The sequence below is a fragment of the Kogia breviceps genome, chromosome 7, assembly GCF_026419965.1.
Source record: "Kogia breviceps isolate mKogBre1 chromosome 7, mKogBre1 haplotype 1, whole genome shotgun sequence".
NCBI lineage: Eukaryota > Metazoa > Chordata > Mammalia > Artiodactyla > Physeteridae > Kogia > Kogia breviceps.
In genome coordinates, this window is record NC_081316.1 from 112666435 (window position 1) to 112694279 (window position 27845).

At 52.9% G+C, this 27845-nt stretch overlaps 1 protein-coding gene across 13 annotated transcripts in view; it reads left to right on the forward strand.

The window, feature by feature from the left end:
- PKNOX2 (PBX/knotted 1 homeobox 2) overlaps positions 1-27845 on the forward strand; it is a 262542-nt gene that overhangs the window by 152073 nt on the left and 82624 nt on the right. For all 13 annotated transcript variants that reach the window (XR_010841494.1, XR_010841492.1, XR_010841493.1 and 10 more), the window contains one exon: positions 16171-16279. Coding sequence is in view for 3 of the 13 variants with exons in the window: in XM_067039248.1 (XP_066895349.1) it covers positions 16171-16279 (109 nt within the window). In the remaining 10 variants the exon portion in view is untranslated. The remainder of the gene's footprint in view (positions 1-16170; positions 16280-27845) is intronic.

The following is a 27845-nucleotide window of genomic DNA, read 5'->3' on the forward strand; positions in this document are numbered from 1 at the left end:
ACCACCCTGACCTTCTAGGCCGCGGTAATGATTTTGGTCTTGATCTCAAGAGGAATGGGAAGCCAACAACTGTTTGAAACCAGGGAGAAGAGGGGGAGGGGGTAGAATGGAATTTTCACTTCAAAGAGGTCTCCCGGCTGTTTAGTACAGAACAGATGGGGAGCATCTATATGTTAAATGGGTCATCTTATTCCCTTGCTCTTTGTTTCCTATCTCCCACTTTGGTGAGCTGAAGTCTGTAGAATGTACTGGAGCTTTATGAAGGGAGATGTATATCTAATTTCGGATCATCCAGTATTCAGCCTCAGCTCAGAACCTGCCAAAATAAACTATCACGCTTGAAGTGGGGCCTCTCCTTTCCTAACTTGCAGAGACTGAGGCAGCTGTAACCACTCTGACCATTGCAAGCCTCCCTGAGAGGTGTCAGAAGGGGAAGCAACCTCCATGAGCTGCAAGCACCTCCTCCCCATTTGGCTAATGGCTCCTCTGTCTCAGTTATTCCAGCCGCTGCTCCTACAGAAAGTGCTTTTGTTTAGGACAGAGCCCTTCCTTCTTTTATTTCAATGAACATTAATTGATCTTAGCCTATAGATAAGGACACTCTGAGGGTCCAACCCCACACCGCCCTTGCCCTGGAGCATCCTGCCTATGGTGGGAGCCGCGTACGGGAACAGTCGCCCCACAGGAGGCAGAAGGAACTAAGCACCAAGGATAGAGCCACAAGACGACCCGGTTTGCCTGGGATGGTCTCAGCTGAAGCCTGTAGTGTCTGTGTAATTATTAATCTCCTCCCCTCTCAAAACCGTTCAGGTTTGGGTGGTACCTTATGCGGTCACCCTAACAGTGGCTGTAACAGAGTGTGCGCCATTCTTTGCAGGAATTCAGAAGACATCCCGGGGCAAATAACGTTTCACCTGAGCCCTTGAAGGATGAGCCGTATTTCAGCTACTAGAGCAGGGAAGTGGAGCATGTGGGTTCTGGAGGGCAGAACCAGTGGCAGGCCTAGCGGAGCGTGTGAGGAGTGTCTGTGCAGGAGAGGATGAGCACAGCTTACTGCGTCGTAGACCAGCTCAGCAAGAGCACAGCTCACCTGCGCCCTAGTCCAGCTCAGCAAGAGCCCACCTGTGCCCTAGACCAGCTCAGCAAACTTTTTTTTTTTTTTTTTTTTGCGGTACACGGGCCTCTCCCTGCTGTGGCCTCTCCCGTTGCGGAGCACAGGCTCCGGATGCGCAGGCTCAGAGGCCACGGCTCACGGGCCCAGCCGCTCTGCGGCATGTGGGATCCTCCCGGACCGGGGCACGAACCCTCGTCCCCTGCATCGGCAGGCTGACTCTCAACCGCTGAGCCACCAGGGAAGTCCCTCAGCAAGCTTTTTATGGAATGTTTTAGACAGTACATATTTCAGGTTTTATGTTGTGCTGCAGCTACTTAGCTCTGCCACTGTTGTGGAAAGCAGCCACAACATAGGCCCTAGTGAAGGAAGGGTGGGGCCGTGCGCCAATAAAACTTTATTTACAAAAACAGGCAGCCTTGGGATTTGACTTGGGTATCATTTGCCAGCCCCTGACCTAGAGGTCGTGAAAGAGAGTTATGAGACATAGGCCTAGAATGTTCGGTAGGGGCCGTATCATGAGAGGTCTCAAATCCCTGACTTATTTATGTTAATGATAGCAGTGTTTTTGAACACATGCATGACTCATCTAAGGTCCTGGGGTTTGGAGGGCACTGGAGAGAAGCAGGGAGCAGTGAAGAAAGCAGACTGGTTGGGGCCGGGCGCCTCCCTTTGAGGCAGGTCTGTGGAGCTGGAGTGCTGATGTGCCCGGACACTGGCCGCCTCCTGTAGAACCTTCCCTTCTGTTCTGGACATGCGCCCCTCCCACTCCCTATCCTCAGGGGGCTCATACTCTCTTGGGCAGACACTGTGACAAGGTACTACCCTCTCCTTTCCCAGGGAGCAAGGGCAATTAGAGACCGCCCTCCCCTCCCCTTCGGACTGCGCTGGGCTACTGGTCAGGGTCTCATCCTGGCAGGGCCCAGGCCCAGCAGCTCTGCCCTCAGAACTCCCGATGGATGCACTCTGGTGGCTTCTTGGTTTAATCATCACGGCGGACCCTTGGCTGCAGAGCTGGAAGAGGGAACAGCTAGCCGTCTGCCACCCTTGTGTCCCCCAAGCCCACCTTTCCTGTGAATATCCCTAAAGAACAACTGGAGGTATCCTCCCATGTTGCAGAAGGTCCAGCTTCCCAGGAGTCCCAGAGAGGAAGGGTGTGTAGGTTCTCCTGCTCTTGTCTTGCTTCAGGGTCCTGCCAGGGAGCAACTGCTGCCCTTCCTCCCTCCATCCTGGGCGTTCGGCCTCCTTGGCCCTCCCTGCCCAGCTCTCCCCACTGTGAGTGGGGCCCCTTCTCTTTCTTTCCCATAACAAAGCTGCTGCGTGGGTACCTTTTTCCTATGGTGGTGGCTAGGCCTGCCAGGCCCACTCACCCCAGGCGTAACATTTAAGGGGGCACCCCAAAACTCAGCAATCAAGAGAAATAATATTTTAATGCAATATTTTTAGACATGAAAATTAATGACAAAAATGCATGTTAAATAAAACATCAAGATTTGAAACACTGGGAGGGTCAGTATTACTGCTTCTTCCTTTTCTCATTGAATTCTGGTCTGTCTGGTCCGGGCACAGTTACGGGTCCTGTTTTCATCCCCATTACTGACGTTTGGGGTGCCCCTAAAACTTTGTGGCCAAGGCAAGTGCCACTGGTCCCAGCCCCAGGAGATGCCAGCTGGGGGGGGTGGGTATGGCTCTGGGACGGGGGCAGAACACGTTAAACCTGACATAGGAGATGACGAGATAAGATCTTCCAATCCCTCTCCTCTCCCCGCAGAAGGAATTTCTCACTGTCTGTTTTCTCCTACAACGACTGGCCTGCCACCATTTTACCTGTTCTCCCAACCAACACCTTCTTTCTTCTCCCTTCTGCTCTGAGCTTTATGCTCCTCCATCGTCGGAAGACTCTGGCCTAGATTCGCCAGGAAGTTAGTGGGGGGACCTTCAGTCCCTCATACTCAGCTCCCTTTCATCTGCCTTTTCTCCTTTGCCCTTATCATCTGACCCTGTATATTTTCCTTCCTATCTCGTTATTGTGTGTCCACTGCTCCCATCTCCACCCAGACCAGAATGTAAACCCACTGAAGGCTGAGATTTTTATCTTTTTTGTTAACAATTGTGAACAGTTCCTGACACACAGCAGACACTTCAATACACATTTGTTGAATGAGTGGGTAGCAACTGAGTTCCCTTTTCTTTCATCTTTCCCCTCCCAGAGTAGGCCTGGCCTCCTCTTTAATAGCCAGAAGACGTTAAATCTTTTTCCTAAATGAAAGAACATCTGCCCTTGGCCTCCACCCTAAGCCGTGCAAAAAGGCAGCAGAAGCTTTGAAATCACAGTTATTATTACACTTAACAAGTCCAACCTAGGGAATAGAAACAAATATTTTCCACAGCAAACTTAAGCATTTCCAAGGTATGTTGTACATTTTTTCCCTTTTAATAGGGAGTAATGTCCAAGGGAAGATTTGAATTTCATGTAATCTGAATGAATACTGATTCTTTTTGTGACCTTGGCCAAGACACTTTAAGTCTCAGTTTTGATTATTCCATCTGTAAAATGTGTATGTTGATTCCAGTACTACCAAACTTTACAAAATTACTGTCAAGCTCAAGCAAAATGATAACGGCTGTGGCTGGACATGCTTTGGGATGTATAACCATTGTGCGTACGTACAGGTGTGCAAAGTCTAACTAGCACCTGGCCTAGGCAGAGCAAGGGCTCTCCTAATGAGACCACAGCAGAAGTGACCATCCAGTCCTAACCTTCTTACTTTACAGATGGGGGAACTGAGGCCCAGGCGGTCACACCCTGAGCTCATACAGGAGGGTTATGGACAGAAGCCAGGTGTCTTGGCACCCAGAGTGCTTCCTGGCCTCTCTGAGTTTCTCAGTTGCTGATCCCACAAGGACAGGGATCCTGGGCGCTGCTCTCAGCCATGGGTCAAAATCGCCATGGCTGGAGGGGCATTCCTGACTTTCAGGTGTCCTTTCGAATCCCAGCCCTTCACAGGCAGCCTGGGGAGGAAGATATTTGAAATAGAATCCCTTTCCCATCCTTGCCATCTCTGAGATTCATTTCTGAGAGACCTCTGAGTGACAATTTTACAGACGTTTCATTTCCTGGCCTTGTTCTGGTTCCTTTGCTGTCTTCCAGGTGCTGGTTATGACTGAAACCTCGGTGAGGCAGGCGGTGGGAATCCGGGGATCCGTCCCTGGGGTGCAGGTCATCGGGTTCGCAGCCCCTCCAGACGCAGTGTGATCATTGCGGGAGGGAACAGGGCCCTGAGAAGGGCAGGGAGGCATGGAGAGATTAATTTCTCCAGTGTCATGCTTCCTGTGCGTTGCTTAATGACTGAAATTTACACGTGTCGGGGAACATCACAATTTTCCCCCGAAGCCGTGAGGGGAAGCCGCAGCCATCAGGCTGTTTTGCAAGCGGGCGTGTACACAGGGCTTTGAACTGACCACACTAGCAATCTTTTGGTGTTTTATGAGGTGTGTGGCCATGGTCGTGACCGAAAACTGGAATTTATGCCTTTGCTTGTCTGTAACAGTGTCTCTGGGGTTGTGTGTGTTGTCATCACTTCTGTCTTTGTGACCATGTGTAGATCAATGTGTGTTTCTTTAAAAAAAAAAGTTTCTCATTTTCTGCATAAATTACTCCATGTAAAAGGCCATCCGGAGCTCAGTTCCTAGCATCCTTTTTCAATAAAGCAATATTATCACAGCCTACTCCCAAAACTGGTCCCAGGAGAGACTTTTCCTAGATTCTTTGTCAAACGAAATGTCACCGACTCACCAAATGATGAGAAGAAGAAGAATTCTTGTTTATTTCCCAAGTGAGGCAGAGCAGAAGCAGCTCAGCCTCTTTGTATCCCCTCCCTGGCTGGGAAGCAGGCGGGCAGGCGGGCAGGGGAGCGGAGGAGGCCACCCTTGAACTCTGCCCTTTCACTTCACGCCTCAACCAGCTTTGTGACTTTGGGCAAGTCGCTTTTCTAACCTCAGTTTCCCCTTTTAAAACGAGGACTAGGGACTTCCCTGGCGGTCCAGTGGTTGGGACTTCACGCTTCCATGGCAGCAGGCTCGGGTTCAATCCCTGGTCGGGGAACTAAGATCCCGAATGCTGCACGGTGTGACCAAAAAGTATTAAAAAAGAAAAGAGGGGGTTTCCCTGGTGACACAGCGGTTGAGAGTCTGCCTGCCGATGCAGGGGACGCGGGTTCGTGCCCCGGTCCGGGAGGATCCCACGTGCCGCGGAGCGGCTGGGCCCGTGAGCCGTGGCCGCTGAGCCTGCGCGTCCGGAGCCTGTGCACCGCAACGGGAGAGGCCACAGCAGTGAGAGGCCCGCGTGCTGCAAAAAAAAAAAAAAAAGAAAAAGAAAAAAGAAAAGAAAAGAAAGAAAGAAAAAGAAAAGAGGAAGAAGAAGGAGTAGGACTAATAATATCTCTTTATAAGGCTGTGGCAAAGGGTAAATAAAAAACCAGGCGATGTAACTCTTTGTAAGAGACCTTAGCATGTTGTATGCCACACATTCCACATCTCCTCTGCTGAACTGATACATTTATTTACTCCTTTCTTCAACCAATATTTATTGAACACCTAATATGTACAAAATGCACATTAAGCTCTAAACACAGTCAGTTTAGGATGATTTGATCTAGTGGGGAGGGAAAAGAGATAATCACAGTTTCGCAGGATAAGTGCTAAGAGAATTGTGCATAGGATGCTCAAAGCTGCTAGAAACGGCCTGTGGCAGCCGAGTGGAGGATGGGGTAGGCCTCAGGGAGACTGATGAGGAGGCTGTTGAGCTGAGGTGTGGCAGAGGAGATGGAAAGGAGGAAAATGGAGCTCACTCTGCCTGGGGGCAAAAGAGAATGATTAGCTTGTATCATGATGCACTGCCCTTCTCCTGCTTCTGGATGGGGAAGGCTGTCCTAGAACCCAGGGTCTTTCAGCAGCCCGGTCGGGTGAGGGAGCAGGGGCTTCGAAGCTGGAGGGTCTGACCGCTGGGGAAGGAAGGGCAGGGGGCAGCCAGAGAAGGACTGAGCCCAGCTGAGGGGAAAGGAGGGCTGCACGGGCAGGGCTTTGCAGGGATGTTCAAAGGGCTTCTGACGGGGCTGATGGCTTCCCCAAGAAAGTTAATCCAGCTGGAAAAGTTAAGCAACTTTAAATTGGGGGCTGGTCTTACTTGAATTTAAAGGGACACTTGCTTTCCGTGATGGGTTCCCTATCACCAGGCTTTAATTTGTGTCCTGTCAAATTCTGCCCAGGTCTCTTGACTGCTCTTGGCCTTCCTGATCATCTGTTCATTTCTCTCGTTTAATAAACACACATGGAGCCTGATGCTAGGCCAGAGCTGGAAGCATAAAGGTGAGGATCTCCTTGCTCAGGAAACTCAGAGCTGAGTGGGAGGGACACCTATAGGGATACATAATGATAATTTGGTGAGATACAGCCTGAAGTTCATGGCAAGAACTTTGGACTTTATCTTATAAGACAGCAGTCCCCAACCTTTTTGTCACCAGGGACTGGTTTCCTGGAAGACAATTTTTCCATGGACGGGGTGCTGGGGGGGGATGGTTCAGGCGGTAATGGGAGCAATGGGGAGAGATGGGGGGCAGTGGAGGGCAGTGGGGAGAGATGGGAGCGATGGGGATTGATGGGAGTGATGGGGAGTGATGGGAGTCATGTGAGCGATGTGGAGCGTTGGGGAGAGATGGGAGAGATGGGAGCAATGGGGAGTGATGGGAGTGATGGGAGTGGTGGGGAGTGATGGGAGCGATGTGGAGCGTTGGGGAGAGATGGGAGTGATGGGAGCGATGGGAGCGATGGGGAGCGATGGGAGCGATAGGAGAGATGGGAGTGATGGGAGTGATGGGAAGCGGTGGGAGTGATGGGAGTGATGGGGAGAGATGGGATTGATGGGAGTGATGGGAGAGATGGGGAGAGATGGGAGCGATGGGAGTGATGGGAGAGATGGGGAGAGATGGGAGCAATGGGAGAGATGGGGAGAGATGGGAGCGATGGGAGCGATGGGAGTGATGGGAGCGATGGGGAGAGATGGGAGCGATGGGGAGAGATGGGAGTGATGGGAGCGATGGGAGCGATGGGGAGCGATGGGAGCGATAGGAGAGATGGGAGAGATGGGAGCGATGGGGAGAGATGGGAGCGATGGGAGTGATGGGGAGAGATGGGAGCGATGGGAGAGATGGGGAGAGATGGGAGCGATGGGAGAGATGGGGAGAGATGGGAGAGATGGGAGCGATGGGGAGAGATGGGAGCGATGGGAGAGATGGGAGCGATGGGAGAGATGGGGAGAGATGGGAGCGATGGGAGAGATGGGAGCGATGGGGAGAGATGGGGAGAGATGGGAGCGATGGGAGAGATGGGGAGAGATGGGAGCGATGGGAGTGATGGGAGAGATGGGAGCGATGGGAGAGATGGGAGCGATGGGGAGAGATGGGAGCGATGGGAGTGATGGGGAGAGATGGGAGCGATGGGAGAGATGGGAGAGATGGGAGCGATGGGAGAGATGGGAGCATTGGGGAGCGATGGGAGCGATGGGAGCGATGGGAGAGATGGGAGCGATGGGAGAGATGGGAGAGATGGGAGCGATGGGAGAGATGGGAGAGATGGGAGCGATGGGAGCATTGGGGAGCGATGGGAGTGATGGGAGCGATGGGGGCGATGGGAGCGATGGGAGAGATGGGGAGAGATGGGAGCATTGGGGAGTGATGGGAGCGATGGGAGAGATGGGAGTGATGGGAGCGATGGGAGCGATGGGAGAGATGAGAGCGATGGGAGAGATGGGAGCGATGGGGAGAGATGGGAGCGATGGGAGCATTGGGGAGTGATGGGAGCGATGGGAGAGATGGGGAGAGATGGGAGAGATGGGAGCGATGGGAGAGGTGGGGAGAGATGGGAGCGATGGGAGTGATGGGAGAGATGGGAGCGATGGGAGAGATGGGAGCGATGGGGAGAGATGGGAGCGATGGGAGTGATGGGGAGAGATGGGAGCGATGGGAGAGATGGGAGAGATGGGAGCGATGGGAGAGATGGGAGAGATGGGAGAGATGGGAGCGATGGGAGCATTGGGGAGCGATGGGAGCGATGGGAGCGATGGGAGCGATGGGAGAGATGGGAGCGATGGGAGAGATGGGAGAGATGGGAGCGATGGGAGAGATGGGAGAGATGGGAGAGATGGGAGCGATGGGAGCATTGGGGAGCGATGGGAGTGATGGGAGCGATGGGAGCGATGGGAGCGATGGGAGAGATGGGGAGAGATGGGAGCATTGGGGAGTGATGGGAGCGATGGGAGAGATGGGAGTGATGGGAGCGATGGGAGCGATGGGAGAGATGGGAGCGATGGGAGAGATGGGAGCGATGGGGAGAGATGGGAGCGATGGGAGCATTGGGGAGTGATGGGAGCGATGGGAGAGATGGGGAGAGATGGGAGCGATGGGAGCATTGGGGAGCGATGGAAGCGATGGGAGTGATGGGAGCGATGGGAGCGATGGGAGAGATGGGAGAGATGGGAGCGATGGGGAGAGATGGGAGCGATGGGGAGAGATGGGAGCGATGGGAGCGATGGGAGAGATGGGAGAGATGGGAGCGATGGGAGCATTGGGGAGCGATGGGAGCGATGGGAGTGATGGGAGCGATGGGAGCGATGGGAGAGATGGGAGAGATGGGAGCGATGGGAGAGATGGGAGCGATGGGAGAGATGGGGAGAGATGGGAGCATTGGGGAGTGATGGGAGCGATGGGAGAGATGGGAGTGATGGGAGCGATGGGAGAGATGGGAGAGATGGGAGCGATGGGAGAGATGGGAGCGATGGGGAGAGATGGGAGCGATGGGAGCATTGGGGAGCGATGGGAGCGATGGGGAGAGATGGGAGCGATGGGAGAGATGGGGAGAGATGGGAGCGATGGGAGCATTGGGGAGCGATGGGAGCGATGGGAGTGATGGGAGCGATGGGAGCGATGGGAGCGATGGGAGAGATGGGAGCGATGGGAGAGATGGGAGCGATGGGAGCGATGGGAGCGATGGGAGAGATGGGAGCGATGGGGAGTGATGGGAGCGATGGGAGTGATGGGAGAGATGGGAGTGATGGGAGAGATGGGAGCGATGGGAGAGATGGGGAGAGATGGGAGCGATGGGAGCATTGGGGAGCGATGGGGAGTGATGGGAGCGATGGGAGTGATGGGAGAGATGAGAGTGATGGGATAGATGGGAGTGATGGGAGAGATGGGGAGAGATGGCAGCGATGGGAGCATTGGGGAGCGATGGGGAGTGATGGGAGCGATGGGAGAGATGGGAGTGATGGGAGCGATGGGAGCGATGGGAGAGATGGGAGCGATGGGGAGTGATGGGAGCGATGAGAGTGATGGGAGAGATGGGAGAGATGGTAGAGATGGGAGCGATTGGGAGAGATGGGAGCGATGGGAGCGATGGGAGCGATGGGGAGTGATGGGAGCGATGGGAGTGATGGGAGAGATGGGAGCGATGGGAGAGATGGGAGCGATGGGGAGAGATGCGAGCGATGGGAGAGATGGGGAGAGATGGGAGCGATGGGAGCATTGGGGAGCGATGGGGAGTGATGGGAGCGATGGGAGCGATGGGGAGAGATGAGGAGCAATGGGGAGCGATGGTGAGCGATGGGGAACAGCGGATGAAGCTTTGCTTGCTTGCCTGCCGCTCACCTCCTGCTGTGCGGCCCGGCGGGTTCCTAAGTTTGCGGACCAGTATCGGTCCGAGGCCCTGGGGGTTGGGGACCCCTGTTTTAAGAGATAAGTTCCCAGGTATCAGGGGAGCAGAAAGGAGGGAATGACTTGCTTTGTGTGGGGTAGCGCAGTATTGAGAGAAAACTTTACAGAGCTGAATCTTGAAGGATGAGTATGATTTTGCCAAACAAGATCTATACAAACTAGTCTTACTGTCATTGTCTTAACAACGATAGTCACCATTTATTACAGGCTTTGTCTGTGTCAGTGCTGAGTCCTTTATTATCCGCTGAGCACATCATATGTCTCATGTAATACCACTAAATCCCTATAAACACCCTGTGAGTTAGGTGGTCACAAAGCTAGGAAGAGGGGATCTAAGATTTGAATCCAGGGATGTCTGACTTCAAGTTTTTCCCACTGTACTATGTCTTCCACATTCACTTATTAATATTAGTGTAAGAGGCATATGAAATAACTCATGGTTTGGACAAATCTTTCAATTCAGAGACACACTGAAATATGGAGAATGGTAATGCCTTTGACAATGAGTAATAATGACTAAATAGGCAAAGTCTAGCTGAACTGGTCCAGCATTGATCCGGTTTAGTATTTTCCAGTAGTGGTTGCCCTTCATGTGACAAGACTGATCCTATCAGTGATCTACATGGCACACTACTAACCTCGGTGTATATGGAGGCATAAGAGAAATTGAAGACACCAGTCTTGTCCTCAAACACTTACGATGCCGTTGAGGAGATTTAGACTAACGTGGAAAGCAGAAGTTCACAAAACTGAGTAAGATTCAGGGCCAATTATAGGATGGGGAGCCAGAGTTTGACTGCATTCCACTGCAGAAGTTCAGAGAAAGGTAGGACTTGAGGGTTGGCTAGGACCTGGGTAGCAGAGAGGAAGCGGGGGCACAAGGCCCACCAGGGGGGCTGATATCATGGCCTGAGCAAGGGGGGCAGAGGACCCAGACATGGTGTGGGCTGGGTTGTGAGACAGGGCAGCCTAGCACGGCTGGAGAAGAGGCTCAGGTTTGAGAGATTAAGTAAGAGAGATAGGTTGAGGCTGATTACAAAGGACTAAAAAGGAGGCTAAGAAATTTGGATTTTGTCTCTGTAGGCCTGGGCAAGTCATTACAGACTTTGGAGCAGGGGAGAAACAGTATAAACAAGCCTGTAAAGTATTTTAGCCTCCAAGGAGGCTCTCTCTTCCTGGAGGATTGGAATCTGGTCTCTCTGAGATGGGTCTCATTGCTCTGGTGAAATCTGAGGCTTTTGCTGGAACAATTGAGTTCAATGAGCTGATCAAGAACAGTCAGAGAACAGGGTCACATTGTCAGGTCCGGCCTTTTGCTTTACAGACAGCAATGACAAAGATGGATGGTGATGGCAGTGAACCGGAATTCGGAGGGGAAGGGTTCTGTGCGCCACCGCGGAGCAAACCTGTGGCAGAACCAGAGCCAGCCACCCCAGCAGGGAGGTGGGAAGAGCCTATATCCTTGGGGAAATGCCTGAGGCTCCTGGGAGGCAAACCACACATCCATCGCTGCACTTATGCAAGAATAGGCCCTGGGAGGGTCTCCAGAGTGAGGATGGACTCTTTCAAGGCTCTATGGCCAACGAGGACAAAGACTTTGGTGTTTTTTGCTCCTGGGATGGATACCAGGGTGGGCAACTCCCCCAAAGTGGACATGGGGCAGGCCTTTGGTTTGGGCCTCTGGCCAGAGATTCCAGAGGCTTCTTCCTCAGGGCCGTCCTATTCATCTGCAAAGTGTAAGTCAGGTTGGCTAAACAGGCAGAGGTGTTCTCTAGGGAAGCCTGCCCACCTGTCGGAGGTCAGGGGGTGCCCCAGTAAAATGAGCTTGAGGAGGCAGGGAAGGGCCTGATCAGAGCTAAAGAGCAGAGGTGGGAACACTCCATTTCTTGGGGGTCTTGTGGGGACAGAGGGACTTGATCTGCAAGATGAAGGTCCTGCTTCCTCCTTTGTCCCTGAAGCGTCTGGGCCATCGGTCACACAGGGCCCATGTCTTCCCATCCATCTCTCTCCCTGTCTGTCTACCTCCCTGCCTGTCCAGCTGCTTGTTAATTGGGCCCCAGCCCAGCCTCAAGATTAGGGCAGCGGTGTCGCAGGCTGCCTGCCAGCCTCTGTATGGCCACAAAACAGAGGGGGCTGGGATTTCTCTGGCAAGATCTAAAAAGGCGCGCTCAGGACCCTCCTCGGGGCAAGGTGGGTGAGCGTGGGGGAGGGTGGCCGTGACCGTGGGCAGTCTCCTTGTCCCCCAGCCCAGACTGTCTTTCATTCTCCCCGGGGCCTTCTGTCCTGTGAGTTGCCTTCGTTATACTCAGAGGAATAGCTGGCCGTGACAGGAAGAGATTACAGGCTATATTTCTGCCTTGGAGCTTTCTCCAGGCTGGTGGGAACCAGGCATTTGTCAGTTCTGGGAAAGGGAAAACGTATGTAGGTTGCAGCCCTGAAGCGGTGCCATGCGCAGGGCACACTGGCATTGCCGGGACCATCCTTCCTCTCTTGACTGCGTATTTATTGGTCTCTGAGTGGGGGGGGGGGGGGGTCGGTTTCTCTCCCCTAAACGGGTGTGATTTCCCTCTGAGGGGCCGCACTCCTCGGTGCTGTCTAAGGGTGAGGGCAGGGGGCAGAGGTATAGCTGGAGCAGAAAGACAGAACAGCAGGCACCGCAGCAGGTCACGGGGAGGGAGCTCCGGCCCCCTCAGCTCGAGAAAGGACACGGTTAGAAGGAGGGGCTGCAGGACACAGCAGGCAGGCAGGGCTGCCTCCTTGCACAGCCCTGACCTGGGGCCCTGTCCCCCGCCCCTGGCACCGTGGGCTTTGGCAGAGGAGGGGTGGTAGGGCCAACAGCCACAAGCAGCGTTGTCACACGTGACAGGGTACAGTTATGTCCCTATCATTAGACCGTGAGCACCTCAAAGGCAGGGAGAGCTTGTGTGTGTGTCTTTTTCATCTTTGCATATGCCCAGGCCCCAGCACATGGTAGGTTCTTAATGCATGGAGTCTAAATTGAAGCAATTTGCATCTGCCCAGAAGAAGGGAGGAGGGAACAGTAAAAAGCTACCCAAGAACAGAGCTGTCATCTGCCAGAATAAGTCTCAGACACCCGGGACACGAGGCTCAGCAGAGCCCCCGGGAGTGGCCCACCCCGCGACTGAGGGCGCATCACCCCTGCCTCGTCCTTCGGGAAGCCCAGAATTTACGTAGCACTTATACTGCAGCCTCTCCCTCTGGAGTGTAAGAAATATACGAGCAAAGAGAAGGGGGGAGGTTGGAAGAGCGAAAGGTCTGGAGTCAGAAGACATGCTGCTCGCTGGCTGTTTTCTTAGGCGAGCCCGGTGCTTGACTTTCCAAAGCCTTGTTATCAACCTCGATAAAATGGGATCAACTACCTGGCAGGGAGAAAGCCATCTCTCGTAAACCGCAGATGCGATGTAAATCGGTGTGACCTTCTGCAAATACTTTGTTAAAATTCTTTAAAATGAATAGACCTTTGGATTTGGCAACGCCGTATCTAGAAACTTATCCTAAAACAATGATCAAGTCTGGAGCAAAGCTCAGCTACGAGAATGGGCATCATTTGTTTATAACAGCAAAAACTGGAAATAATCTAAACAACAAATAATAGACATTTGTAACTGTCGTACATCCGTAAATGGCATGACACAAAGTCACTAAGATTATAGTGTATATTTTCCTTATATGCAAAGGTATTTATGGTATGTTGCTGTATATCAAAGGCTGCTTCCGGAGCAAACAGAATGATACTGTTTTGAAGAAAGAAGAGTTTTACTCTGCATATTATCTGTGGTTATCTTTGTATGGTAGGATCACAACTAACTCGAAAATTTCTGGGAATTCCCTGGCGGTCCAGTGGTTAGGACTCGGTGCTTTCACTGCCGGGGCCCGGGTTCAGTCCCTCATCAGGGAACTAAGATCCAGCAAGCCACACCACGTGGCCAAAAAAAAAAAAAAAAATTTCTCCCTCTTCTTTATTTTGTGCAATAAGCATATATTATTTTGTAAAGGTAATAAAAATTATTACATTGAAATATCGCCCTCTAAAGATTGTTTTAAGAGTTAAGATATTACATATGAAAGTATTTTGTAAACTAAAAAATGATGCAGATAGAAGACAGGGACTCTGCCCGTGAGGACCCTCCAGTTTGGAAAGAGACGAGACATACGTAAGATAACCATAGCATGAAACAGAACGCGGCGAGAGCTTTCAGGGGATGACAGAGAGCGCGCTACTTGGAAACACAGAGGAGGTAAAAGTGCATCTGGCTGTAGAGGCAAAAGCCAGAATGTTCAGGTTGAACGCTGAAGAATGGTGAGGGTCTTGCCTGGTAGAAATGTAGAATTGTGGCAGTGAGGGCAGTGGGAGGTTATGGGGCAGGTCTGGGGTTGCGTTTGGATGGAGGGAAGAGAGCCTGTGGGTAGAGGGTACAAGCTGTGCCCTGAAGGCAGTTAGGGCAGTGCCAGGTCAGACTGAACACCCGTAGGTGCCTGTAAGGAGGGAGTTCCTGCAAATTCTGGAGTAGGAGGTGACACAGCTGTGCACCCATCCCGGGCACTGTCTGGCACGCACGGGGCCCTGGGTGGGTGCAGGGTGAAGGCGGCTGACGGGGAAGCTCAGCCCGGGGGCGGCTAACAAGCTGGAGGGGCTTGGCCGGCGTCGCCAGGGATGAGGGCCCTCTCTAGGTGTGTCCCAGGGAGTGGAAAGGCGGAAGACCGCCTTCCGCCTGGACTGGACTGGAAAGGGTGGGAAGTGGGGAAGCGATGGGGAAGGGAGTGAGGTGGGGCTTGGGGAGGGAGGAAGCAGCCTTGTCCCCCAGGTTTGCTGCCTGGGGCCGGCAGAGAGCTGGGAGGCACTCACAGAAGTCGCAGGCAAGGCCAACGGAGGAGGAGCAGGCTGTTACGAGAGTACCTTGGCGCTCAGAGCATCCTCTCCGGGCAATGGCCAGGCGGGCCTGAGCCTCCTGCCGCTTTGAATGTGTCTCATATCCGTCATCTCCTCTTGGGAGGAACCTGGGCCCAGGGTGGCAAAGGGGGTTTTGTTTCAACCCAGAGAGATTTTGTTCATGGAAATTCATGAACTGCCCTGCCTGCTCTTGGAGCTCTTGTCAGCTCATCCCATCTCCGGCCTCCCCCACCTCCTCTGCCCTGCGGCCAGGAATTCATACACCCCTCAGGATCCTGGATGCTGTGTGTCTGCGCCACCTTCGCCTCCCAGCGGTGCAGGTGTGTGCGCCCGGGAAGCGGGAAAGTCTTGTTCAAGCAAGTGTCTGAATCTCCACTTCCCACTGCAGCTCCCAGCCTGGCCACTGTTTATTTAGCTCCTCCTGTTGTCATGTCGCTAGTTACGTTCTTCACTGAGGTGCGGGTTGTTTTTACAGGGAGACTAAGATGATGGTGTTAACTAGGAAGGAATTGTGTACGTTGAAGATGCATTTCCCTCTGGTTGTAGGGCTGGGGCTCTTGGCTGGAGGTGCTCCCTGAGGCAGCCCCGAAAACGCAACCCAGGTATCAGCAGCCCCCCTCCACCCCCATCCCACGACCCCCGTCATCCTGGCCCCAAGCACAGCCTCATTGGAGTCAAATTAGCAACTCCATCCAGAAGGAGAAACTGACATGTTTGGGAAGTGTCAGGCCAGGCCTTATACCGGCGCTGACCACCAACCTCGCTTCTGGATACCTTGGTCCATTTCAAATATTGAGAAACAAAATTAATCCCCTTTAATCTAAAAGTAAATAGTTAAGTCATGCAGCTGAAGCCCCTTTAGGCCAAGGCTGCTTTTCACGGCTTTGGGTCCACCACCCTCCTGACTCTTCCTCCCTCCCCGCACCCCATCAGTGTCTAGACTCCCAGCCGAAGCCTCCCCCCGCCCTGGGAAAGCATCTGAAACTCATCCACACACCTGAGCAGGTGGCAACTGCTGCCCTTTCTCTGAGTTCCCTACACTTTAAAGCAAGAAGCCAGCTGTGGCTTCCCAGGACCCAGGATCACTCGGGGACCTGCCCGCACTTGCGGGAGAGGGAGCTGCCTGTGTGCCTGGTGCCAGGAGGCCAGGTGGCGACCACAGGGCATTTCCCGCCGAGACAAGGGTCGGGCCCTAACATTGTTCCGGTGGGTCTGAGCAGCCAGTGAGGAGAGGGGCCTGAATGGTCGCGTGGCAGGGGTTCTGTAGAGCACAAAGAGTATCCTTTGCCGCCAGGCTGGGAGAAGCGGGGCACAGAGCGCGTCCCCTCGCCCCCTGCGCCTCGAGCCTCCTCTCCTGAGCACTGCTCTGCCCTTTTCCGCAGGTGCGCTGGCTCCAGCCAACAAGGAAGAACTGCCGGCCCAGCTGGAAGTGAGAAGAGGGGAGTGAGTCTCCTGAGGGCCACCCCAGAGGCCACCGGGATCACCCGAACAGTAAGAAACGTTTCTCCGTCCTTTAACACAAAGTTAAACCCTCCAGGCAGATTATCTTTTCTTCCGAAGACCTCGAGAACCAGCGCATAGCATTAGCTGACAGTTGGCGCTCACACGACCTCAGAAAGCACAGCACTGCCGTGGTTTCTGCTGGGCTCCCGGAGGATGGGGCGAGGGCTATGCCTTGTCCCTGAATACCTCTCTTTTCTTCTACGTATTCCATGAACAATCAACTGTTGTTGCTACAGATGCATGGGCTGTTGCTTACGCACACGACGGTAACACTTGTACAACCCTCTGGAGCACGTGTTATCACCGGGGGGTGTTTGTGAAAAACTCAGTTCCTGGACCTCACACCAGAGATCCTGATTTGTGAGTCCAGGTTTAGACCAAGAATCTGTACCCCAAGTGTTTTTCATGAACATGCAGGAAACTGTATCCCAAGTGGGTGTGATGAGCTATGAGAAATAGTTCCTTAGAGTGTATAAAGCGTTTTGAATAGACAATCTCACTTAATCCTCTTATCAGATAGGGTTTTTTAAATCCTCTTAAGTAACTTCATGATCTCACAGACCTAAGTATCAGTGTAGGCAGGGATTTAGAAATCCAGTTATCCAAAACAAGCCTTTTTTCTTTCCAGTATACCAGGATAAGGGCTGGATCTGTTATGGTGAGATGGGGCCCCAACTCCAAAGGACCCTGCCGGGGATTTTGTAAATTTTCCTGATGTCTTAGGGCCACCATGACCTTCTAGTTTCCCCCGTCTTCGTTTGCGGGGGAGGGGGGCAGTAATCGTTGCCAGATTCCTCACAAAAGCTGGTTTCTCTCAAGGGAAGGAGAAGGAGAGAGGCAGGTAGTTAGAAAAGCCACAGTTATTGAAGAGGACCACCTGTCTGACAGTGGCAGAACTGGCCAGACATGGCCATCTGCTTCCTGTGCCCTCTGGCTGTTTGGGGAGCTCTGTTTTAGGTGTGTTACAGGGTGGGGAGCACCGCTGGGGCTCCTAGAGGTGAAAGCCAGAGAAGAGGGCATATCCCAGGGGTCAGGGCTTCCCCCCAAGTGTGGGTTGAGCGATGCCCACTTGGGAGACAGTCTTTGCAACAATCTTCAGAGCCTGTGCGCACAGCGACGTGGAAAGGGAGGAACTCACTGCAGACAGTGGCTGTGCTGAGGGCTTGGCGGAGATGGGGCCGGTGGTAAAAGAGAAAAAGGAGGTTAAGGGTTAGAGATTCCTGGTGAACCAGCGTGGAGAGGTGTTGTTGCCCAAGTCCAGTTATTTCTCTGGGCCCGGCAAGAGCTTCCTCCTGCCGAAGTACCTATTCCGGAGGTAGTTCAATAGGCAGAGTCCTGTTTCTCTCCAGGCTGATGCTGTGGATGCTGGAATCTAGATGCCTGGGAGAATGGAGGTTGCCCCGGCCCTCCCTACGTGGAGGAGAATACGTAGAATCTGGGGAAGGATGGACGTGGGTTGACGGACTGCTAAGTCCTGCTGTGGGTTGTGTCTTTCCATAGAATGGAAGGCTTCTATGGATGAGATGGAGGCAACCTCAGACATCACCTTGATCTTCCCCCTCACACCCCAACACACACACACACACACAAACACACACACACAAACACACACACACAAACACACACACAAACATACACACACACACACACACACAGAGACCACTGAGCCATCTTGCCAAGGGAGTGCCAGTGTGGTCTGTTCTGGGGACTCAGTACAGTTGACACTGTTGCTTGGGTGGGTACAATCGACAAGGACAATTTTTGCAGCTAAGCTGGAAGTGTGGCAATCAGGGAGCCGCCAGCTGTCTCACTTAAATTCTTAGCTCTCTCGCTCTCTTTTTTTAAAATCATTTTGCTTACATAATCCACCCCCTTTTTATTTTCTAATTCTCTCCCTGCAAAGCTGGCACCAGAGGGGAAGGGCTGGGGTGGAGTGGGTAGCAATTACACATCAGTTTGGGGAGCATTTACATTTTGCAAATTACAATTTAAAAATAAGCCTCGTTAATGATCTCCACGTGTCAACGACAACCCCTAACTGACATACATACTCCCCTGGGCCTGCCTGCCTCCCCGCTGAAGTCAGAGGCTCAATGGGGGTGGAGGTGCCTAGGGAGATGTGGGGGGAGTAGGGACAGCATCTGAGAGGGGGCGAGAGCGATGAGGGTGCCCTTGGGGTTGGCGGAGGGCAGGGACAGAGCTGAGCACCGGAGACCAAGGATCCAGGCTTCCGGCTTCTCTCCTCCCCTCTCCTGCTCCTGGTCCGTCCCAGCCCATCTCCCTCCACGCCTGACACAGCAGGCTCCGTGTCCTCGGAGGCAACGTCAGGGCTCAGAGCTGGGAGAAGTCGAGCCCCAATCCTGTTCCCCCCCGAGGTGGGCATTTTCAGGGTCCTGTTGGGCCAGTAAACCCTAGTCCCCCAGAGCCAGCAGATGTGCCTGGATATTCTTGGATTGGGTATAGAGGGGCTGAGTCCATATCCTTCCAGGATTCTGGAAGGAAGAAGGATTCGCTGTATGCCGGTTTGGGAAAGACGCTTCTCTCATCAGTTGGTTACCACATATTTATCGACGCCCTCTGATGCCTCGAGCAGGGACTTTGGAACAGACCAGCCCAGACTCAGATTCTAGCTCTGCCATTTGTTGGCTGTGGGATTTGGGGCAAGTTACATGACTTGAGTTTTCTAACCATCAGGCTTGATGTAACTGGGATAATCACGTTTACCTCGCGGGGCTTGTGTGAGGGTGAAAGGCTGTAACTGCCGGATGGCACCTCACGTGAGTCTGGCACCTGGTGCACGCTCAGAAAAACCTCAGCTCCGCTCCCAGTCCCTCCCCAGCATGCTCCCTCCTGCCCACGGTGAAGCTGCTGCTTTCCAGCTTCCGTGGACACTAAGGAAGGACGATCCAGTCCAAGCTATCTGCTCCCTGAGCTCCTGAAGAGGACCCCAGCCCTACACACCCCTGCCACCTCTCGGTGGGCTTCTCTGCGGGGCCCTGGCATCAGGCCTCCACTCCAGCCTTCAGCGTCTCACAGGCTCCCTTCCTGCCTCTGGCTCGTAGCAAGGCCAGCTCTCCCTCTTCTGGGCGCTAAGTCAATGGAGCAACCTTCCATCAGGAAGATGAGCTCTGTGAGGTGCCTTTTAGCCTCGGCATCGGTAATTTTCAGATTTTCCTTCCCCACTTGGCTTTCCCCCAACCGGTTACTTGTGTGTGAGAAGTTTTCCTCTCCTGGGCAGCTTCATCCAGGCCAGCCTTTGGACTGATGACTTGTAGTCAAGAACATGCATTCGTGACTTGAAACATACAGAAAACAGCTCTTCCCTAGGACAGAAAGAGATCTGCATCTTGCAGTAATCTGAGCAAGGGAGGTGATCCAGAAGCGGGCCTCTTGGTATAGGGAAGAGGACACAGAGAGGGGCTGCAAACAGGGGTTCCTTGAGGACAGGGACTGCATCTTATTGGTTTGGGTGTTTAGTTGAACACAGTTAAATATTATCTTTTCAGTACTGTTCTAAAAACTTGTTTTGTTAACCTAGGCTATATAATGGAGAGTTTTCCAGGTCAAAATAAGTAGATCCACTCCGTTATTTTTGACTGCTGCATAGTATTCTAAAAAGCCTCCCTTCTTTCCCACACCTCTACCCACTAGGTTCACCATCCAAAGTTAAGCCCTGACGAACAGTTTCTGATTTAGCTGATTTTGTGGCCGCTTATTATGTCATATAATATGCGTCAGTCCTTCTTTTTTCTTAAGGATATTTTATTTTATTTATTAATTTTTTGGCCGCTCCACACGACACATGGGATCTTAGTTCACTGTCCAGGGATCGAACCCTCGCCCTCTGCAGTGGAAGCACAGAGTCTTAACCACTGGACTGCCAGCGAAGTCCCTCAGTCCCTCTTTTTTCATGTATGTGTTTATTTATGAACTCCCCCCCCGTGGAAGCTGGGGAGATGAGCACACGTTCTTCTTCCAATTTGTATTAGTTTGATCAAACTATATTTGATATTATTTATTTTTAGTCTATAGTATTATATATAATACAGTGCAAATATATTACATAGTACATAGTGTTATACTCTTTAGTATAATTGTCTGTGTGCTACCTTTATGTGAAGATTCAGAAGATTCATATTCTGTTAAATAACTGTGGTTACCTCCGCATTCTGACTCTAGGTTGATTATAAGGTGGAAACGTTATTCAGCCACAGAACTAAATCGTGTGATTTGACCACAGAAAAGGGAATGGAATCCTGTCATCACCACTGGACTGCTGCCTGGAATCTCCCAGGCCCCCAGGTTGACAGCCACCCCTCATTCTCTCCAGCTGCCTTCCCTCCCATTGGGCTGCTGCTCTATCTTGTTTTCTGTTGTCTTCTTCCTCCGACTTCTTGGTTTTGCTGGAATACCACCTCTAGTTATTTTTATATTAATGGGAGGGAAGTAAACTCTGAGGCTTCACGTGTCCAAAACGGACTTTATCTTGTCTTCGACCTTAACTGATAGAACACAGATCAGGTCCCAAGTTCAACACCTTTTTCTCATAGATCTTGATGGTGCTACTCCACCGCCTTCTTATTTCCAGTCTTGTGGTGAGAATCTACTTTTAGCTTCCTTTTCCTTTTGAAGTTCTGAAATTTCACCACTACGTGCTGAGGCTTGAGATTTTGTTTGTGCCTTTTTTATTTCTCTTCCTTAGCCCTTGGGATCCCTTTAAATCTGAAGTCACCTATCGTGCTTCATTTCATGTCTTTATTTATTCCACTCAGTTGTCTCTGTTTTCTTCTTCTGGAACGTCCACTGCCCAGCGCAGAGCCTGGCACGTGGTAGGTGCTCAGTAAATGACTATTGGGTTCTGGTTAGGACACCAGCTCGACTTGCTGCGTGAACTGGGATGGGATCTCTCCTCTGTACGGGGCAGCAGTCAGACCCGTGACTGCTCTGCCAGCCCTCCGGCAATCTGCTCTGGAGAGTCTGCTCTGGAGCCTTGGGTCCAACACTGCTCCTGGGCTTGGGGAAGAAGCTAAGAATGAAGAGTGAGGGGGAAAGCTGAGGTCGAGCTGTAGGGCAGCCGTAGCGGCCAGCCTCCCAAGACAGTTCCCTAAAACCTCACATTTCTTCGGCATCCCCTGAATGTCCCCCTTGGGGACCTCTCTCCTTGGCCTTCCAGATCATTCTTACGTGGGCCTTCTTCCCTCTTCATCTCCCTCAGCCCCTCTCCTCCACTCGCCACAATCTCAGCTCACTTGCACACACAGCCTCCTGTTCCATGATATGATCCCTCACCATGGCAAGGGCCTCATTAGACAAGATCCTTTTTTTCACTTTTATGAATTCCAGAACAAAGAGACAGCAGACTTCTCCTCCCAGTGCTGCAGAGCAGATGCTCTGACCTGAGACAGCCAGGCCCTAAAAGAGAGATCAGAGAGGCCCGCTGTTAGCAGGGACCTGCCTCAGCCTGAGAACACCTGTACCCTTGGGGAGACATCTTGGTTTTTTTTTTTTTTTTTTTTTTTTTTTGCGGTACGCGGGCCTCTCACTGCTGTGGCCTCTCCCGTTGCGGAGCACAGACTCCCGACGCGCAGGCTCAGAGGCCACGGCTCACGGGCCCAGCCGCTCCGCGGCACGTGGGATCCTCCCAGACCGGGGCACGAACCCGCGTCCCCTGCATCGGCAGGCGAACTCTCAACCACTGCGCCACCAGGGAAGCCCTGGGGAGGCATCTTGGATGAGAATTCCCATTTATTCGTCCTCCCCTCCCCAGAGATGGGTTCTGGGAGCAGATGCCTCATGTGCAGCTCCCCTGCCTCCCCAGATCAATCTGCTCTGGACAGAATCTCTAGATGTGGGAGGTGAGATGCTGCACTCCTTCTCCCTGAACCGGCCAGATGCTGGAAGACCCAGATCAACAAGCGCTCAGATCCCAGAAGGTCATTCTCTGTTCTCAGTCAGAGCACCCTAACTGGTCCCCCAGGGCCGGAGTCCACTGTGTGAAATTGTCTCCTCCCCACCGCACCCCCCTCCTGTCCTTGTCCTGCCGTGAGAGTTGGGCTCTGTCTTAGTGGCACAAGTAGAGGCACAATCTTGAACTTCAAGTCCACAAAGATTCTGTACTGAGGGCAGGACTCTTTCTTTCCACTGAGACCACAATGATATAGGGAATGCGTTATCACTGCAAAGGGCAGAATTAAGGGTGTTTTTTTTTTTTGCGGTACGCGGGCCTCTCACTGTTGTGGCCTCTCCCGTTGCGGAGCACAGGCTCCGGACGCGCAGGCTCAGCGGCCATGGCTCACGGGCCCAGCCGCTCCGCGGCATGTGGGATCTTCCCGGACCGGGGCACGAACCTGCGACCCCTGCATCGGCAGGCGGACTCTCAACCACTGCGCCACCAGGGAAGCCCCAGAATTAAGGTTTGATGAGCGTTATACTTTTCAGACAAGCTGCTAGTATTCAGAGATTCTGCTGCTAACCTGAAACACTTCTCCTTGGTTGAGTGCAGTGGGAAGGGCCAGCATATGACTAAGTTTTCCCCGTTAGAAACCCGAGAACTATAGACCCTTTTCCAGGGCTGGAGGTTGAAGGGGATAGAGCTTGGCAGGGGACAACCAGGAGCCAGTGGGAGGTAGAACACAGCTCTGGTCCTCTGCACTTCTGTTTAACTGCTTCCTGCTTCAGAGGGTGTGGGTAAAAACCCCACTGCCGGCCCGCAAAGATGTCTTTACCGGTCGCCCTTTCAGAATGCTGCCTGGAACCTCTGGGCTGAGAGAGGAAGGAAGCGACTCTGAAAAGAAGGTTTGCAGGAAAGGGCTTCTGCAAGGGGATAAAGTCAGGACCCAGGTAGATATGACAAGGACTGGATGCTCCCTAAGGATGGGGTGCCCGCAACCTGAAAAAAAAGCCAGTACTGCCCAATTGGACAGGCTTTCCAAAGATAGAGCCAGGTGCCTCTTCACCGTGAGTCACGGCGTATTTCCCTCCAGAACAGGGACTTCTTTGCAGCTGTGGGTGGTCCCCGGAAAATGATGGGTGGGGTGGGGAGAAAAGGCCAAGCAGAGGCAGTCACAGGGAGCAGGCTGACTGCACGCCCCCTTCCACCCCGCCCCGCGCCACCTGGGCCGCAGCACGGGAAGGGGACACTGCCTGAATCGCAGCCAATGTGAGTCAGAGCCCTGGCCCCGCGAGCTGCCCGAGGCCTGTGGCGTCAGGGCACAGGCAGCCCCGCCCCCGCCCAGCTCCGGCCTTCTGCTCTCACAGCTGAGACACTTGATCAAATTCCCCATATTACACGCGCTGCCTTTTACATGCAGTCTTCAACGACGTGTTCCAGCATTTCACGTTCGTCCTCGAATTTTGTTCTTTCCCTTCATAATTGAACCCACAGTCCAGTGAGTCCACGATGGAAGCTCACACCTGCCTCTCTCAGCGATGATGGGAGCATCTCTGTTCAGGTTGCATCGAGTTTATGAGGCCCTGACTTCTTATCGCTGCTATCAGCACTTTGTTTTCCATCTTCCACTCATTTTTATGCAATAATAAGAGCAAATGCAATACGGTATTTAAATAAATTTGCACACACCCTGCTGTCCAAAGAAGACAGGGCTGAAGGAAATGAACGGTTGCTGTTAGGAGGCCTCACCATCTGCAGGCACAAAGTGCGTGCTCGTTAATGAGGTACAAAAGCCCAAATTTGGCAAACGGGGGATGTTTACGTGTGTTGATACAATGCGACTCTTGGAAATTCGGGGCATGTAGAAGTGAAGGGCAGGGACTTCCCTGGTGGCGCAGTGCTTGGAACTCCACGCTCCCAGTGTGTGGGGGGGCCCGGGATCAATCCCTGGTCGAGGGGCTGGATTCCACATGCATGCTGCAACTGGGAGTTCGAATGCCACAGCTGAGGAGCTGGCGGGCCGCAACTGGGGGGCCAGTGAGGCACAACCGGGACCCGGCGCAACCAAATAAATATTTAAAAAAATAATAATAATAAGTGAGGGGCAGCCCATGTTGGGTGTCCTGACTGCAGATGGTAGTATTTCCACAGTCAGCCTTGTCTTTCTCCTGCTCCATTTCCAGGGATCTGCTCCTACGCCGGTGTTCCCCACCTCCGCCCCCAAGACCTCTAGGTTAAATATTTAGACTCTGAAATCAGGCCGTGTGTCACATTTGGAAACTCAATTTCTCCAAGCCTCAGTGTTCGCATCCTTGAAAGGAGACAACAATCACACCTACACCATATGGTTGTTGGGAAAAACAAACAAGGTTATCTGTGAAAGAAGCTTAGCATAATGCCTGGTGCATGGTGAGGGGTCAGTAAATGGCAGTCGTTAATAATTCTGGGTATCATCTCGCCCTGAGCAAAACTGGCTCCAGGGAAACAAACTCATTCTCACTGAGGTGTCAATGATTGCTGGGGCTTAAAGATGTATCCGTCCCAGGTTTGTTTGTTTGATAGTTTAACAGTAAACCAAAGAAATTTAATTGTAATTGTATATAGATCCAGGCTCTGTAAGGAGGTAGACCTTGTGAAATCATATTGCACAGACATTTTCCCCCCAGAATGAAATGCAAGGTAAAGCCATGATCTCGTCTGCTGGGGAGCAGAGGGTTCAACGGGCAGGATGGGACGTAGCTGGGAAGTAGTTTTTCCATAACGTAGAAACACGCGTCGTGCTAAATCATGCTACGTGCCCTTCTTCTGCCCAGCGGCAGGGCTCCCAGTGAGAGGACGGTCCAGCAGTGGAAAGTAAAGAAGGCTTCACGGAGTAGGCTTCTGAGCAAAGTTTTGATGAAGGAAAGGGTTGTTGCCCGCAGAGAAGCACGCAGGAGGCGTGGAGGAAACATTTCTCAGGAGGTAGACAGGGCTTGCCTGCTCAGCCGGGGCTTGGCTGGTGATGCCCAGGAATGGACTCGCTGCCCTGCGTCACCACCTCTCAATGGCAGCCTCCATCCTCCGCTCCTCCCCCTCCCCACCGGGGCTGCCTTTCTGAGGAATCAGGAACACAGAGCCAGTGTACCTGCTCTCGTTCCAAACAGCAGTGAGGACCAAGGGTTGAAGCAGCCCAGCTGGCATCCTTCCGTGCCACAAGTTGACCTCATTACTGTGGACTCTACCTGGTCCCCCTACCTTTTGCTCACGAGCTCACCTGGGTCCCCACAGAGGCCCAGGGGGAGGACAGCTGTTGGCTGAGTCAGGAAGTATCAGGGATGAGTGGCTTTTCAATGATAATGATAAACTGAGCCCAAAGGGCCACTTGCTTCCACAGCTCTGATTCTTGACCTTTTTTTTTTTTTTTTTTTTTTTTCTGGAGGCAATTTTTTAAAAATGGAGCAAGATATCATCCCATCAGAGGACGTGGTGCAGTCCTTCTCAGAGAGAAGAGGGGTCTGGCTGACCCTTTTAGCATCCTCTGCTTCCAGGAGAATCTGAGAGCATCACGGGTGACACACCCGATAGGCACCAGGGTCCCTTACCTCTGTGGACACCCCCCGACCCAGACCTCTCCCTCCCCACCCCCTTCTTGGCCCCTCACTTCTCCTGCTCTCCTTCCTCTTCCTCTCCTTCCTCTTCCTGGCGCCTGGGAAGTGGCAGCCTGCAAGGCAACTGCCTCCGAGAAGAGAAGGACTGATGGGAGGGAGCAGGCAGGTAGGGCAGCAGAAGCAGAAGCTCTCCTTCCAACCGGGGTCCCCAGCGTCGGAGCTGTTTGTCTGTCTCTGTTGTATCGCGAGCCTCAGGGACCCAGCCCAAGTTGTTTTCTCAGCGGTTGCCGTCAGCTCTCGACAAATAATAATAAACTTGGGAAGCGGGTTTGTCGAGGGGGGATTTCAGCCCTCGGGTTCATTTTTAGATTTGTTTCTCTACACATGTGTGCAGACAAGGAGCACGTGATGGGGCCCCAGGGGAGAAGCCCGGGGGCTCCCAGCTGCCCTGGCAATGCACCCGCGCCGCTCCCCCGGAAGAGCTGCAGGGCCCTCCTCTGCCCCGGACCACTAGGGCTGCCTGCTTGTTGGAAAGAGAAGAAAAATAATTGAATGAAAGGCCTCAAGCTCTCTCCTTTCTCTGTTCCTCCCCACCTCTCCCACTTATGCTGTTTGGATAGAGATGAAGGGGGCTGCAGATGAAAAAGAGAGGGCAGAATCCCACCTCCAGGTTCGAGAGTTGCCTGAGGGATGGGTGGGAAGCTGGTCATGGGTGTGGGGAGAGGCTTCAGCGACTGGAACCGGCGATGGCCGCCCGACCCCCCATTCTTGGGATGCAGTGACAGGGGAGGGGGTTCCCGGAAAGGAAAAATACGTTCTAAGTCGAGCATCACTGGCCAAAGCAGGACCCAACTGTGGGTGAGTGTGAAATTTGGGACCAGACTGGTGGTGCCTCTGGGGCAGAGGAGCACCTGCCTTAAGGCAGATTGGAGGTGACCATTAGAGGTCATTGCTGTCATCCCCCTGCCTCCCAGCAGAAGAGGCTGCAAAGCACTTCTCTGTGAGAAGAATGCAGGGCTGTGCTTACCCTTGTAGCCAACATGCTTTTTTTTTTCTCCCTTTCTGTTTTTTTGTTTTATTTTGTTTAAAGGAACCAAAGGGGGGGAAATTGCCAAGTTGTAAAGTGCTTTAAAGAGGAGATGAGAGTCTTCATCAGAATGCTAAAAGCTGGAGAGGGAGAGTAATGTGAAAACTCTTGCCTGCTATTTATGGGATTGGTTCTCAGATCAAGAAGAAGCAAGCAGTCAGATGAAAGGAATTATTGTTAAGCTCCTCGGTAGGAAGATCTAATGGACAATTGCCGCTATCAGGGGGAATTAAATTGCTGTTTCAGTTTGTAAAATATATCAGCGGCGTTTTGAAGCCAGGAAAGGTGTGACAGCCAAGGCAGGGAGGAAAGCGGGGGGCTCTGTCACTTTCTGGTCCTCGTGTGAGAAGCAAGAGCAGGCAGGAGAGATGCCAGGGCCAGAGCGAGGGCTGCTCTCCTAACTCTGACCCTGGTCCATTATTTTTTTGAAGCCAAAATGAAAACGAGCTGAACTGGGGGAGTAAAGGAAAGAAAGCTACAGCCCTGGCTCTGGGCCCTGATGTGCCGGGGGCCCTCATGAATCAGAGGCAGTGGGCCAGGATGGGGCTCTTCCCTGGGAAACCCGGTCAGGGGTGTGGAGGGTGGCTGACATGGGTCTGAGATTCCCAACAGCTCCACCCCCACGCAGGGAGTGTCACCATGAAGCTCGCCCCACCACACTGTGGACACACTGGGATCCAAGGTGGAGTATCATCCCCGTCCTCCCAGAACCGGGTCTCTCAGTGAGCTCATCCCCAGGTCCGTGAGCGCATAAATGACCCCGTGGACCCACCCCCAGGGGGGATAGATTGTTATTCCAGATAAAGAGCAAAGAGCAAAATGGCCTTGGGCATGGGGAAAGGGAGGAGGGGGAGGCCCTTGGACAGGCCGAGGAGGGGCCCTCGCCGCTGGGACGGTTCACAGTCGGCTCCTACCCCTTCCAAAGACCACATGGTGGTTTCAGGGCTGAAGGAGGAGAGAGAGGTGGGGAGAGAGGGCGATTTCCCATCT